The sequence below is a fragment of the Accipiter gentilis genome, chromosome 26 (genome assembly GCF_929443795.1).
Source record: "Accipiter gentilis chromosome 26, bAccGen1.1, whole genome shotgun sequence".
Classification (NCBI taxonomy): Eukaryota; Metazoa; Chordata; class Aves; order Accipitriformes; family Accipitridae; genus Astur; species Astur gentilis.
This window is the reverse complement of record NC_064905.1, coordinates 7,795,300-7,810,901: the sequence shown is the minus strand read 5'-3', so window position 1 is coordinate 7,810,901 and position 15,602 is coordinate 7,795,300. Positions and strand designations below refer to the sequence as shown.

The following is a 15,602-nucleotide window of genomic DNA, read 5'->3' as shown; positions in this document are numbered from 1 at the left end:
TTTACCCCAAAGGGCTTTAAATTCATCTTGTCCTGTACTCCTGGCAGATGTGACAAGCTCTAATATTATGAATATTGTAACTCATATATATAACCCCCTGTACTATAAGGGAGGGTACAATACTGCCTGGAACAGGTGTTGGCTGTTTGCAGTTTGCCACCACTTAAAGCACAACTCAGCCTCCCTCCATTTTTTAAAGAAAGGTGTAAAGTACTTTAGAAATAATGCTTACAGCAAATGCAAAACAAACACCTTCATAAGCAGATAAATGTAGAGACAGAAAAACATCCTGTCTCAGAGGATATAAGATGACTTGTGCATTCAGTTGTAGACTACCAGTAAAGCTAGCTAAAAGTGGTGCCAGGAACGCTGCCCAAAAGCTACATAAGTCATTCAGCCTTCCTTTCAGGAAGATTTTTGAACATCAGACAAGCTGATAGACATCACTGAAAAAAGCATTCTTCTCAGAACAGTTATCACCTAGGCTGTACTGAAATCTTGGAGTTCCTAAAACCATAAAGCCCACCTGGATTTGAACTCTTTCAAGCCCTTCTGAGATTCAGAGTACTTCCTCCCATTTGCAAGATGCATATACCTTCAACATCTATATATTTAATGGTAAAAAAAGGTTTAGCACTGCATATCATCTCCTTTATTAGTCACATATCAACATATTTTTTTTTGAGGACTCAGAAGATCAAATATAGCTAAGAGGTTTGCCTTCCTAAAAACCTTGCATTGCAGAAAATGTTAGTTCACTCCTTAAGAGAATTTTAAGCCTTTCAACCAATTCATAGCAATCACCACAGAATAGCTTGAAAGTTTGAGACTGAAGTAGAAATAACACCCCAACAGTTTTGGGAAAGCAAGTACTTAAGCACCTTTAACCCATTTAAAAGTCATAGCATCCATTATAGATCTGCAAAATACCTCCCTCAGCCATTTTTCAGCCTTTATAACAAACTGGTCTTCACTTTTGATAAAAAAACCCAGATAATGGAACATTTATTAAATAAATAAATAAGTCTTGGGCCTCAAGCATGCCCTAAACAGAAGCTCTCTATTGTAAGCAACTCCCTTTACTTGCCTAATGTCAGTTCAGAAGTGGAACATTTTCTGCCCCTGGAATAGTTTTAAGCACTGTTTTAAGTGTTTTTCAACAATACCTTTGTTGAAATCTTTTCCAGGTCTTGTAACATAACTACTTATATCGAAGAAAAAAAAAGTTTATACACAACCTGACCCGATACCTACAACAAACTAGAATTAACTTGCATCAGCAACACATTCACCTTAAGGTAACCCTGAGTAACTCCCATCAGATTTCTGAGCAGTAAGAATAGTTGTTATTTCACTCAACCAAACACACACAAACAAGGAAGGTGAAAGCAGGGGTACTTGTAAATGGCCACCAAACAAAGCTTGCCAACCCAGGCCGTTTTAAGTGAGAGGTTGGTTGGGTCCGTCTGTTAGTCTTGACCTTCCATGAACATACAAGACTATTTCTGGGGGACTGGAAAGTGTTTAGAAAAGAAAAAAATCCTTACTGCTCTACACCTAAAGAAGTCAGTCCTGTAGGAGGCGGCAGCAGTCTCACAGCTGACTCCCACCAGTCCTCAGCCCAGCAGGAAAGCGGTTTCAACTCCTCTGCGCCGAACGCCCAGCAAGGAGCCGCCACAAGCACTTAAAAGCGACTCATACGAGGGCCTGGGCGCACGCTCAGCAAGCTTTCGGCTTCCGACGAGGGGCCGTACCGAGACTCTGGCAGCCCCGGGCGCGGCGAGGCCGGCCCTCACCGCCGCCGTTACCACAGGCTGCGGCCCTCGCGCTCGGAGGAGAAGGCCGGCGCAGCGCGGGAACGGCGCGAGGGCCCGGTCCCCGCGCTCTCCAGCCCGCCTGGCGCCTCGAGGACGAGGGAAGGAGCCGAGCGCTCGCCTTAGGATGAGGCGGGTGGATGGCCCTGCGCCGCCAGAGACCGCCACCGGGCCGGCGCCGCCCCGCCTGTGTCTTAGCGACGGCGCTCCGCCCCTTCTCGCCATCCACGTCTCGTGATTGGCCTACCTGGAGGTCTATCACTCACTCAGCCCCGCCCACCCCCGTGCCGGGCGGAGCGGAGCCCGGGGGCGGGGCGGAACGGGACGAGAGGAGAGGAGCGGAGAGAATAGAAAGTGAGCGGGCGGGCTGGCTGGCTGTGGAGCGGCGGCTGCATGGCGTTCTCTCGGTGGTCGCTGGCGCCCGAGGAACCAGGCAACGCTTTGGCGTGACCCCTCGGCGCTGCTGTTGCTGCGTGTCGTCACCGGCTCGGAGCCCCCCTCCACGAGAGAAGGGAGCGGAGCGACGGCGACAAGGTAAGGGCGTGGCGCGGGGCCGGGCCGGGCCGGGCCCCACTGACGACGGGTCTGCGCTTCTCCGCGCCGCGCCCGGCCCGTCCGTAGAGCGGGCGCGGCCCCTTCGTCCCGCCGACGCAGCTGCAGGCCCCTCCGGCCGGCCGGCGGAGCCCCCGCGGCGGCGAAGGGCAGGCCCGGGCACGTCCCGGGCAGGCGGCGCGTGCGCCGTGCGCGGCCCGGCTGGGCCCGGGAAGGGCGGTCGGTCGGTGCGGCGCTTGCCGGGCGCCTTCGCCTGGGATTTACCTGGGGTCCGGCCGGCCCCGGCTGTGACGCCCCCGGGGCCGGTGCTGGCTCAGCCGCGGTGCCGGCCAGCCCCCGAGGCGGGCGGCGTTAGCTCCGGAGCTGGAGCTGGGGAGCGTTACTCCGGTGAGTAGGACGGTGGCTGCACCCGCCCCAGCCGCCCGGCTGAGGGGTCCGGTGGGGCCCCGCTCGCTCCGAACGGGGGGGAGAGCTTCGCTGCCCGAGTAGCAGGCGGTGTGTGACTGTCTGTCCGGTCACCGGCGCTGCGGGCCGGGCGCCGTTGCCCCGGTGTGTGCCCGAGCTGATGCATCCGTTCCGAGCGTCGCAAGGGGGCTGCTTGCTGACAGAAGTACTTCGACTTACAAATGAGTAGTTTGCACACCTACAGAGAAAGGAAAGTTTCAGTCTTTGCTCTAGAGGCAACTGTAACTTTGATTTTTCCCTTCTGGTTATAGATGATTGAAACGCTTGTAACTACCGAAGCTCAGGAACTGCTGTACCAGCTCACGGCCCTGTTGGAACAGGAGTTAAGATGTCAGCCAAAGGCCTCTGGCCTGAGACTAATTGAATCTGCTCACGATAATGGCCTCCGAATGACTGCAAGGCTGCGAGACTTTGAAGTGAAAGACCTCCTCAGCTTAACTCAATTCTTTGGCTTCCATACGGAGACGTTTTCACTAGCTGTGAATTTCTTAGATAGATTCTTGTCAAAAATGAAGGTAAGGCTTTTTAAAGTATAGGCTTTCAGTCATTAGCTTCTGCTTGTCGCAACCTTGTTCCTATTGTAAGTTAGAACATCTTGGGTTTAGATGGCTAAAGGTTAAGCTCCTTCCAGAGATTCTGATTGTGCAAGAGCTAAAGAATGGATTTCCCTGTTCAGATTTTAGTATTGTTAAGAAAGCTGTTCCCTCTGGAGAAGAGAAGGAAGAGGGCATTGGTTTCAACTTGAGGATGCCCATAGGCTTGGAAATGCAGGCCGTATTAATGGGTTAGATCAAGACAGATTGTCTTGCTTGTTGCATGTATACAAGAACATCTTAAATTACTTCTTATTTTACTGCTGTTTCAACCTACCCATAAGCCTCATGTATATCAAGAGGCTTGACGCTATTCAGCACTTAGAATCTGGTAAAAAATTTTGCTAGCGCTCCATTCTAATGTGCATATGTGGCATGCTGACCTGGGTTGGTTTTAATAGTCTAACGAGACAGGATTGCCACTATACTATTTGGTCAAGAACAAAAGCTTGTTTTCCTTGTGTGTTAAAACAAAAATGAGAAAGCTAGATGGAGCGGATAGGAAAATGATGATTTGAAAGACTTCCCAATCCAAAATAAGCAGTAAAAATGGGGACTGGAATGCCTATGGAATAAAATAAGGCAGTTTCTATATATGTATGTACATATATATGCGCGCGTGTGTGTATATATATAAAAGAGTTAAAAAAAAAAAAACAAATTTTTTTTTTTTGCATAAGCCAGTATGTACAACACTTTTTAAGTCCTAAAAGCTTCTGATTAGGCTATTATAGAACCCATTAAGAAACCAGTTCTACCTCAATCAAAATATATTGTTCTGCAATCTTGCTTTTTAGATGAATGAGGCAGAACTTGTAGTGTGTAATGGTCTTCTCATTCAGTTAAATAAAGATAAGAATTTAAGTAGATGAAAGACTCATTTCTTGATCTTCAAAATACATTACAACCCTCCCCACACCCCATAATTTTTTCCTAAAATACACTGGTGCCTATACAGTTTGGTACTTTCATGTTGAAATGGCTGATCAAAGGCCTTCCTCTTTGAAAGTAACAATTTACTTTTGTTTAGGTACAACCTAAACACTTGGGCTGTGTTGGACTCAGCTGCTTCTACTTGGCTGTGAAGGCATCAGAAGAAGAGAGAAATGTTCCCTTAGCCACTGACTTAATTCGAATAAGCCAGTATAGGTTCACTGTTTCCGATATGATGAGAATGGAGAAAATCATATTGGAGAAGCTGTCTTGGAAAGTCAAAGCTACAACAGCCTTCCAATTTCTACAACTATATCATTCGCTCATTCATGAGAATTTAAGCTGTGAAAGGTAAAATATCTAATACTTATTTTGCTATGACTGCATATGATCAGGAAGCCTATGTAGAAAAGTAAGCAGGGAAATTGCTTGACTTTCTATACTTAAAAAACCCACAAACGTTCTCCCTTATTGGTAAATATCATAAATATGGATATCTAAGGTTTCCTATTTTAATTTTAAATGTTTGCCTAAAGTGGTCTGAAGAGTATTGCTCTCTGAGCCGAAAACAAAAAGTGCTTAATAATGATGGTATAATAAATCTCTGCTTACACTGCACTAAGTATTGCCTCATTGCAAAGATTTCAAAATCTGGCTTAGAAAGAGATTCCTTTCACTAGTAAGCATTAAAATTCCTTGTTGGTAAGCCTATTTTGACAATGCAACTCTCCCCAATCTAAGACAAGATTTATTTTTGGCATTAGGACTGCCAAAACTGAACACCTGTTTGACTGTAACCCTAGAACCTCTGGGACAAATGAGGCCTTTGTATAGATAATGGACATTCTCACTGCTTCTCTGAGTTCCCAGGGTGGTGCTGCCTTAATCAAGCTTGCGTTCTTCTACATTCATTCATCTGTTTTTATTATAGGAGAAAATACCTCTGTTTTGAGAGACTTGAGACCCAGCTCAAAGCATGTCACTGCAGAATCATGTTTTCAAAAGCCAAGGTAAATGTCTTGAAAGCTCAAAGACAATGAGACTACTGCAACTTAACAAAGCAGTGTTTAAAAACTTTTTCTCTCTCTCCAGCCTTCTGTCTTGGCACTGTCTATTATGGCACTAGAGATAGAAGAACAAAAACTACTGGAGTTGACAGAGGCATTGGAATTTCTGCAGTTGCATTCCAAGGTATGTATAGATAAAGTTTCAGGGGAGGAAGGAAGAAAAAAATGCATGCAAGGGCCTATACAGTGGGGAAGGAGGAGGTCCATTGGCATACTGGTTTCTTTTGTGGCTTTGTTGAGTTGTTTGGGTTTTTTTCCATTTGGCTTGCCATCTTTGGCTTCCTATCTTATGTGAAGAAGCTAAAAGTACATCTTTGAATGTGGTGGGTTGACCCTGGCTGGACACCAGGTGCCCACCAAATCTGCTCTATCACTCCCCTCCTCAACTGGACAGGGGAGACAAGATATACAGAAAGGCTCGTGGGTCAAGATAAGGACTGGGAGAGATCCCTCACCAATTACTGTCATGGGCAAAACAGACTTGACTTGGGGAAAATTAATTTAATTTATTACCAATCAAACCAGAGTAGGGTAATGAGAAATAAAACCTAAATCTTAAAACACTTTCCCCCACCCCTCCCTGCTTCCTGGGCTCAACTTCACTCCCAATTTTTTCTAACTCCAACCCCCCAGCAGCACAGTGGGACAGGGAATGGGGGTTACAGTCAATCCATCACACGTCGTCTCTGCTGCTCCTTCCTCTTCAGGGTGGGGACTCCTCACACTCTTCCTCTGCTCCAGTGTGGGGTCCCTCCCAAGGGAGACAGTCCTCCATGAACTTCTCCAACCTGGGTCCCTCCCACAGGAGAGAGTTCTCCATGAGCTGCTCCAGGGTGGGTCCCTTCCATGGGCTGCAGTCCTTCAGGAACAGACTGCTCCAGTGTGGGTCTCCCATGGGGTCACAGCGTCCTTCCGGCATCCACCTGCTCCGGTGTGGGGTCCTCCCTGGGCTGCAGGTGGATATCTGCTCCACCGTGGACCTCCATGGGCTGCAGAGGGACAGCCTGCCTCACCAGGGTCTTCCTCCATGGGCTGCAGGGGAATCTCTGCTCTGGTGCCTGGAGCACCTCCTCCCCCTCCTTCTTCACTGACCTGAGGGTCTGCAGGGTTGTTTCTCTTGCGTGTTCTCACTCCTCTCTCTGGCTGCAGTTGCCGTTGTGCAGGGTCTTTTTTGCCCCTTCTTATACCTCTGTTATCCCAGAGGTGCTACCACCGCTGCTGATGGGGTTGGCCTTGGCCAGCAGCAGGTCCATCTTGGAGCCAGCTGTCAGATGTAGGGGAAGCTTCTAGCAGCTTCTCACCTCTGTAGCCCCCCAGCTACCAAACCCTTGCCATACAAACCCAATGAAATAAGGATTTAATGAGTTATTAACATATGAGATTCTGTCTTGCTATTTAGATAAGCAACAGAGATTTGACCTTCTGGAAGGAACTGGTGTTAAAGTGCCTTACAGAATATTCCTCGAGCAAGTGTTCCAAACCAAATGTCCAGAAATTAAAATGGATTGTGTCTGGACGTACAGCACGGCAGCTTAAACATAGCTACTACAGAATAACACATCTTCCTACAATTCCAGAGACCAGCTCATAACAGGTAACTCCTTGAAAAATCAACTTCTGATAATGTAGAAGTAATTAGCTGTTAACTACCTCAAAGTTTCTTATTCTGTATAGGTAACCTCTTGAAGACATGTAACATAAACATAGTAGGCCTGTCATAGAGGCTGGTCAATTCTCGTGTTCATGCTTGAGCCAGTGCTGTATCTAAAGAAGTGGCAACCTAATATATGAATGTTGGAGAAAGCTGATCCTCTGGTGTGCTGTGGGAGCAGATATGTGTTCTACAGACATTGGGACCTCATTCAAACTAAAATGTGGAGTAAAACTGGCAAAAAGTTAGAGAAAAAACTTGGCTTGCTCCTATCCTAAAAAGAATTGGCTAAGAGAAAACAGTTGCCTATTAGAATGAGTTTCTTGTAATCGTTCACTTAAACCACTTAAAAGGAAGACAGCTTTATACAAGTAGAACTGTATAACTGTCTGTTTAGTAAAGTCTAAAAACTGTAATTCAATTATCCATATTACTGTTGTTTTACTCTGTAGAAATTGTGAAATACTTCCTTATCTAGACTTTAAGTCCAACAGGTACATATTTTCTGTAACAGCTGTCTTGCTGTTGTCTTGCTATATGAAAGTCTGATGCTTTGTTTGGCTCTTGTAGAAAGCCCTTCAGTTGACTGTTATTTTTATTTTTGTTTTACAGGAGTATAATAAAATGAGGAGAGAACCATCCTGTGACCTTGTTAACAGACACATGAATATCTGAGAAACAAAGTCTGAAACATGATCTTAATAATGAAGAACTCAACTCATGGAAAGAATATGTAACATTTCAGACTAAAGATCATTCCAGCAAATATGTTCTTTTCATTATGATTACATCAATATTCAGTGTCAGTTTTCAGTCTTATTTGTTAGACTGTTAACTGTTCAGTGAAATACCACAATACTGATACAAGGAATTTTAACACCTTATAGTTTGTAGAGCAGCTTGTATAGTCTAACCTTGGTTTACTGTAATTGCAGGTGAATTATATATTTAATTTTTTAAAAATGGTTCACTTTCCAAAGATTACGTGACACTAGGAAAACATCATGTGCAGTAGCAGCAGAGTGCTCCAGTGTCTCTCTCAATCAAACTAAAGACTAATCCCGCTCAATGCTGATGACAATAGCAAATGTCTGTCAGTCCACCTGATGGGCTGTTTGGGCAGTGTCACATGTCTGCATGTTCCTGCTGGGCAGGGCACTGGCCTTCTACCACAGAAACATTAAAAAGTAGGCAATGTGATACCCACTGAACATGTCAAGTCACTAGAGCAGGAGGAAAGAGAAACCTTATTTCATTGCCTTATAAAAGGTAGGCAGTAACTTCAGAATTTTGTAGGTGTAGTTTACTGAGATTTACAAATTACTTCATGGAGTGTAAAAACCTCATGATACCTAATAAGGGCTGAGGGAAAGTACTGGGTCACCTGCCCCAAATCTGACATCATTTTTCCAAAGTTTCACTGTATAAGAGGTAAATGTTGATTATGAACAGGTGCATTTTTACAGGCACAGTAGGAGCAGGGCTAATGTCCCATCTTGGCCTGTATGTGGGAGCAGTCTAGTTGAGAAACGCTGAAGAGTGCTTCAACTCTGGTCTCTTTAATGGTAAGCTTTGTAAAATACAACTGTTTTTTCTGAAGACCAGATCAGTACTCGAGGCATATCATGCTTCTGGTGCTAACAAGGAAGTGAATAATAAGAACGTGTTATTGTATGTAAGCTGAATAGAGGTGTTGGGGGGAATGTTGCTAATGACCTCTTCAATTCTGTGTCACTGTGGAGCAGAGGCTGTTAGCAATAGGCTGTTAATAACTGATTGCCATATGAACTGACTCAGTGGAGAAGAGATCAGAATGTTCTGAATATAGTGTGGGCTTAGATGTTAGCCAACCAACCCGTTCCTCTTTAGAGCAATAGCTGAGGGGGAAACCACTCTTTGCATATCTCAAACTAGTTAAACCTTTCACAGAAGACTTTGTACCAAAGCTCTATACGGGACAAATCAAGCCTTTTCATGAACTCATGGGAGTGACTGCACCGCAAAACTTGTAATTGGGTTTTGCATCTGCCAGTGCTATCTGCATTGTGCTGGCCTGTGAAAAGCATACAAATGATTTGGACAAAGGTGTGGTCGGCCTACTAGGAGAGATGGAGAAGATTTAATGTGCAATTCTAGTTGTCATGTCTCAATATTTGATATGTACCTTTCAATTAAACATTGAAATGTGCTTAACTGAGTAATTTTTTTCCCGTTTGTTATAAAACAACTTAGTAGGAAGCCTATCAAGTGACTTACATCAGAACAGTACCTGGAAAACTTCCAGGCAGGAGGTGAGAGATGATGGAGATTTTTTTTCAAATATCTTTTTTTTTTCTTAAGAGGTTGAGGCTGCATGGGAAAGACTAGAGAACCAACAGGAAACCAACACAAGGTGCTTGATTAAAATTATTTCAACTTTACCCACTATTACTCTAAATCCTTCGAGATGCAAAAGTGTCAAGATTGAAAAGACTGACTTAAGTAGCTTAGACTGTTCAAATTTGACTTCAATCCTCTTCCATTATTTATCTAACAGTACATATCACCTGTTTCTATACATTGCAGTAAAACATGGATTATGCTTGTTTAAGAAAATCTGCCACTCAGATTTCTAATCCCAAGATTTGAGATTTTGCACTAAACTGAGCATCCTGTTTGACTAGGTATAAGTTTAACTATACATTTCAATGCTGTGGCATCACTCTAAGCTGATCTTGAACCAGATACATGAAAAAATGCCAGCAGACTGTCCTCCACTCATTTACATAGCAGAGTTAGCACTCTGAATAATTGCAGAGGATTATTTCCTATAGAGTGGGTTGCTCTTGATACTATATCAGATACCCCAATTTATGCATCTGTCAAATAGTTGTTACTGTCTAAGCAAGGCATTGAATCCCAGTGAGACTGTTGTGAGATGGAACACAGACCACCATTTGTTGAAATACAGACTAAGAACTGAATAGATACTAATTGAAGAAAGTCATAGCATCAATATCTTTTTATTTTCATCTAGATTCTTCAAAAACTGGAGGTCTGTAACTTAGAGTAGATGATAGAAGTAGCTAACCAAGTAGTTCAAACCTTTCCTCTTAAAATAATTCAGGGCCGTGATGCCGAATACATCACAGTTGTCCTCTTTCTTTCACATCGTTGGACTTAGCTGTAGGATGACTCTCGTGCTACTTCCTAAAGCAGGAAGTAGGGGAATAAAGTTTAGCTTTGAAAGTGCATATAGTAAATGTAAATTCATGCACCAAAGTGTCAGATGCCATTCTAAACTTCTGCTATAAGCAAAAGACCTACAAAACTATCCTGTGCAAACCAACTGCTGTAACAAAAAATACTTTCACTGGATAGTACTTCAGCATTTTGATGCAACATTAACTGTTTTCTGTCTTCCCTCTGTCTTCAGTTACTTTTGCAGCAGTCTTGTTCATTTCTTAACTATACCACCCACCTTCTAGGATCATGGTAAAGACACAAAACTTCATAGCTATAAATCAGCATGTGATACCACACTACTTTCCTTTGTATAGTAAGGCAAGTTCTTTAAAACCCGAGCACAGTATAGGGACTTACTTTACATTCTGTAAAGATGAAATAGGTAGGAAGAACACACTTGATTGATTATTTCAGGAGTATTACTGCTTGCTTGCACAACAAGAAAGCAGTGGCTATAATTACAGTGAAAGCATTCTTCCTCAACTATTGCTTTATTCTTGCCATATGTTAACTGAAATAATGATACAATTTTAGAAATAAGGTTCAGCAGTTTGATGGACAGCTGCTGGCACTTTATCTCCAGTGAGACTTCTGTTTAGGACTTAAGTCTAGGCAGTAGTTTCAGTGTTCAGAATACAATAGGATTTGGCAATCATGTTTTCTTACTCTGTTAGTCTGTTTGACACAGGCTTCATCCTGTATAATGCTGTGGTTAGAGTGCTTCTCAGCTGCATCCTTAACCAGGAATAGAAAATTCCTGATACATAATTAGCACATGCAAAATATTATATCATGCAATAGCTAAGTTTAAAATGTGGCTATTAAATTGAAAACTGTATCTACAAAAATCCACAGCTTTGTAGATGCACTATCAACAACTTGTGCTATATGTTGGTAATGAATAGATGCAACATACCATTTCCTACTTATAGACTTCCTAATTCTTCCAAAAGTCATTATATTCTCTTACTTTCAAAATCTTAAATATGTATACTGAAAGGCTTTATTACATTAACACATAAAATTATTTATATCCAGACTTTCACCTGATCTTTCAGTTTTCTAGTATGGTTTACCTGGTAGCAAGCATTAATCATTAGTGCTATATTTGACAGCACAGTGGATTGCAAAAACTTATTTGAGGCAAGATGCAGTAGTTTCTTTTTTTAAATCACTTTTTTAGAAGGATATATATGAGCTCTCAGATGGCTGCTACAGAGGGAAATTGTAACTGTAGCCATCCTAATATCCTTCCTGTTACAAGTTAAGAGAAAATATTAAGTATCTTGCATATAACATCTGTTCTTCAACAGTGAATAAGACGCTCTTGCATAAAGACAAGTGGTGTGTTTGTAACCAAGTAGTTTACTATGGTGTTTCTAAAAAAAACCCGAAACAAACCCAACATTCTGCTTAAAGATGTTAGTTTTTTGTGTACACCTTTCTCTATAGTTTGTCCCTTAGTATTAGAAAGTTATCACAGCTTATAAATCAGCTGTTAACAATTTGTCTTCATTCTACTGGAAGAGATCTTCTTTCTCTTCACTGAAGTAATTATTTGATGACAATCCGTTGAAGAGATCACTGAAGTCTTCACCAGTTACATGATTCTAGACTTTGAGTGTAATGTGCAATTCCTCTCAAGGAACACATATAAAAACAGTTTACTTTTCAAGACTAGAAAAGTCTGGTCCTCCTTTGCTGTAGTTTCCAGAAATTTCTGCCCCACTGAAGTCAAATCCAGGGTTCTGATGGAGGTAAGAGAAAAGTTTAATAGATAGTTTATTCATAATAAAAATGTTTAAAAACAAACAAACAACAAACAAAAAGTCCAAAACTGTTTCTGTTAATATTCTGCCAATGTAACAAGGACGTGTAATGTTCAACTTGTCATCCATTTGTCATGGCACTGGGATTCTTGGAAAATGCATCAACAAATAACCCTTGAATTATCATAGTTTGGTTGCCTACTGCTGAAGTGATTTTGTAATGCTGTTCTCAATTTGGCAAGCAGTTAGATCTCCCACTAAAGAAATAGCAAGGAAAGTTTAAGAACAATTTCTGGTGTCCCTTGAAATCACTATTTGAAAATATAAGTACCTGCCATGCTGGATAACAAGTTTCATAAAAATGACGTTCTTTGTTGCAGTATGTAGTGTGCTGATTCAGCTGTTAAGTTGTAATTCTACAACTCTGCAGACATGCATAGAAATAGTTGTGTGCTAAAGGTGTACCAAAACAATTTAAGCAATTTTATTAAAAGGGCAAGGAAAATATTTTCCAGCCAACTACTCTACATCATCTGATATTATAAACAAAACATATTCAATAGAACTTGATGTTAGAATTTTGTTGTAAATATGGGTGTGTCATAATTCCAGATAGTAAGAGAAATTGTGTGTAGCCTAATTTAAGTGAAAAGTTGTTAATATGCAACAAACCCTAAACCAGCAGTACCCACCCCAACTCATCTTGAATTTTTACAAAACCTTCAGACAGACTACAGACAGAATAACCTCTTGAAAGTACACTGATAAAGCCTCATAAGCATTCTGTATATATTGAACTACAGCATATGTTTCCATGGGACTGGACAGCAGAACAATTTTGCTCAGCTTTCATGGCTGTAACCTCTGTGTGCAAACACGAAATACAAGGAATAATTATGGTCCTTTAACTTGCCTCTCTTTGGAATCGCTCCAGTGTAAGTTTCCTCTGCATCTGGTCCTGCACCCAAGGATCAGCAGCATATTCATCTTCTAACAGAGATGTCCAACAATTTCCAGCATCTCGATTTGTCTTCATTAGAACAATTCGAATCAGCTTCCTGTCTTCTGTTGAAGGAAAACAGACACATAAAACAACCATTAAAACTCAGTCCTATCTGCTAGTCTTTTTTGTTGTTTTGTTGAATTCACCCTTAACAAGCATTTTTTTGGCAAAGTAATTTAAATTCTTAACGCCAGTGCCAACAGGGTTATTGGTAAATAAACAAACATTAACAAAAAGCAGAAGGGCTGAAGCAAAGATAGCCTATACAGCCACCTCTCCCCGTTCTGGCCTGTAAAATGCTGAAGCTGTTTTCAGGGATTAAAACACAGTTCATAAGTACCTCTACTACAAACATAAACTAACCTTTTAGAGAGGTTCACAACAGAGAAAATGTTTAATCTATTAACATATACCTCTCAGCTAAGGCAATAATGAAGGATTTGAGGTAAGGCTTTACAGAGAGTTATTACCAACAAAAGCCAGCATTAAGTTTTAGCAACATATGGAGGTATAATCAATTTATTTAAACACAGACAGTATGCCTATAGACAATATATTGGAAGTACGTTTCAAAGTTAATATGTAGGATTTTTAGTTCTAGTTAATTGAATAAATACAGCATCATAAAGTGCACTTTGAAGATTATTCACATACTGGAAAAGAGTAGTCTTCACTTCACAACGTTTGTTTACATTTCTAGTTTTCATGTTTAACTTATTAAATTATTACTCAATATTTAGAATAAATATTGAATGGAAACCAAAATCCATCATAGGAAAACATTAAGTGAGAGACACTGTCCATGAATATGATTGCCAAAACCCAAAATATTCTCAACACTTCACAATATTTATGATGTAATGGTCAGAGAAGCTTTTTTTGCTCATTATCTGTAGGTATCTCAGTGTGATTTTTAGATTTACTTTTGATTCTCTTGGACTGTAGGTTTTGTCACACATCCCAAAAATATAATGTTATGATGTCACCTATCCCCCTAAAATAATGCATAAGAGAAGAAAAAACAAGAAAAGCAACAGTATGGCACAGACCACATAACTGTACCATAACTGTCTAGCTTTAACAAGGGTGTGCAAAAAGCTTCTCGCTATACAGAAGTGTTTGTAATCCATTGAATACTACCTTCCAAGACACAGCATTTTTTCCGTTAATTTTAATCTCAAGGGCTTTTGTACTACCTCAGTTCCTTAATCTGGCAATAATGATTGTCTTTTTTACAAAGCTACGTACAGGGAAGCAAGTAATCCTTCCCATTAAAAGAAGGAGGTAAGCTCGTCTGCAGCATACTTTTAGACGTTCTACTGCCCTCATAATGTCATTTCAGATGTAGGTTATTACCTAACGTCCATGTTCCTTCATCAGTTATTGTGGAGTCAAAAAGTTTACCCTGCAAAAGACATGTACAATATTACAAACCAGGAAAACCTGTTCAGAATCCAGTTCATATTGACTTGTGAAGTTTTACTCCTGACTTACTGTCTTGTTTTCTACTGAAAATGAACAGGGTGATCTGGCCCTCCAAGTACAGACTTGCACACAGACTATCAAAGAATTATTTTTTGTAACACAACTTTTTTTTTTTTAATGAAACATTTAATACAGTAAAAATACCTGTCTCTGTTCCACTACATCAATTCACTGAAAGGGCTTGTGTTTCTCAGAGGGTAATGCCATTTTTAACAGACTTGCCATGAAAATGCCAGGGTCTCTGCCAAGGGTAACGTACAGCTATGGCACAATGTATACATGTTACGCTACGAAGAATTGTTCGCTACCAATGTGAAAGTAAATCTGCTTTTGATCTGTTTTTTTTTGGCTTTCAGCGGTGAGCGAAGCCATGCACTTCAACACCGCCAAGTCACTGCAAAAGAGGAATGCGAATCCACCTGAACGCGTCGCCTCTGTTTTTCCCATTGTCTTTTAAAGATCGTCCAGCTGGACAGAACCGTTTCGGGCGAGTTTCACGTTTAATTTAGCAAAATCCAGATATTTACAGAAGAAGGAGAAAGAGCGCAACACGGCGGAGAGGTATTCCAATCTCCTCGGGACGCAGCGGCGCTCCCCCGGGCCGCCTCCCCCCATCCCCGTCCCCCTCACAGCGCGGCAACCCCCGGGCTGCCCTCCACCCCCCCCATCCCCGGCCCCGGCCCCGGCCCCCTCACAGCGCGCCGCCCCCCCAGGCCGCCCCCCCCTCCCCCGCTACCTGCAGCACCTCCTGGCCCCGCACGGAGAGGGCGATGTGCCGGCTCTGCAGGCTGCAGCGGACGTCCTTAGCCCGGGTGCCCGGCGGCACCCGCACCTCGATGAACACCTCCTCCAGGGTCTGATACCAGCGGCCCCAGGGCGTCCCGCAGGGCACCACCCCGCTCCGCTCCTCGAACGGGGCCGACATGGGAGACGGCGGCCCCGCACCTGGCAGCCCGGGCCCGGAGGCGACTAGCCCGCCCCGCGCATGCGCACAGCCCTGCCATCACCCTCCTCCCACCCGCCGGCATCTCGCCGAAGCGGCGGT

General features: G+C 42.7%; 2 protein-coding genes across 3 annotated transcripts; one reads left to right on the top strand and one right to left on the bottom strand.

Moving 5' to 3' along the window:
• Positions 1-2,159: 2,159 nt before the first annotated feature.
• On the top strand, positions 2,160-9,268 carry CCNG1 (cyclin G1). The gene is made up of 7 exons (XM_049829119.1): positions 2,160-2,348; positions 3,083-3,346; positions 4,455-4,708; positions 5,289-5,367; positions 5,450-5,548; positions 6,824-7,018; positions 7,688-9,268. The coding sequence occupies exons 2-6, from the start codon at positions 3,083-3,085 to the stop codon at positions 7,013-7,015; spliced, it is 888 nt and encodes a 295-aa protein (XP_049685076.1). The 5' UTR covers positions 2,160-2,348; the 3' UTR covers positions 7,016-7,018; positions 7,688-9,268.
• Positions 9,269-11,707: 2,439 nt separating this feature from the next.
• Positions 11,708-15,557, bottom strand: NUDCD2 (NudC domain containing 2). 2 transcript variants are annotated; one of them, XM_049829120.1, is made up of 4 exons: positions 15,294-15,557; positions 14,429-14,477; positions 12,983-13,134; positions 11,708-12,048 (listed from the first exon to the last, which is right to left on the bottom strand). In XM_049829120.1, exons 1-4 carry the CDS (start codon positions 15,480-15,482, stop codon positions 11,965-11,967), a joined length of 474 nt encoding a protein of 157 aa, XP_049685077.1. In that variant the 5' UTR covers positions 15,483-15,557; the 3' UTR covers positions 11,708-11,964. The 2 variants fall into 2 exon arrangements, with proteins under 2 accessions (XP_049685077.1, XP_049685078.1); XM_049829121.1 differs by having other exon boundaries at positions 15,303-15,557.
• Between the last annotated feature and the right edge of the window lie 45 nt (positions 15,558-15,602).

Coding starts and splice junctions, on each gene's coding strand:
- NUDCD2 (XM_049829120.1), bottom strand. CDS start 15,482: ATGTCGGCCCCGTTCGAGGAGCGGAGCGGGGTGGTGCCCTGCGGGACG. Junction 14,478..15,293: donor GGGGCCAGGAGGTGCTGCAG/GTAGCGGGGGAG, acceptor TGTCTTTTGCAG/GGTAAACTTTTTGACTCCAC. Junction 13,135..14,428: donor TGAAGGAACATGGACGTTAG/GTAATAACCTAC, acceptor TTCCTTCAACAG/AAGACAGGAAGCTGATTCGA.
- CCNG1 (XM_049829119.1), top strand. CDS start 3,083: ATGATTGAAACGCTTGTAACTACCGAAGCTCAGGAACTGCTGTACCAG. Junction 4,709..5,288: donor GAGAATTTAAGCTGTGAAAG/GTAAAATATCTA, acceptor TTTTTATTATAG/GAGAAAATACCTCTGTTTTG. Junction 5,368..5,449: donor TCATGTTTTCAAAAGCCAAG/GTAAATGTCTTG, acceptor CTCTCTCTCCAG/CCTTCTGTCTTGGCACTGTC.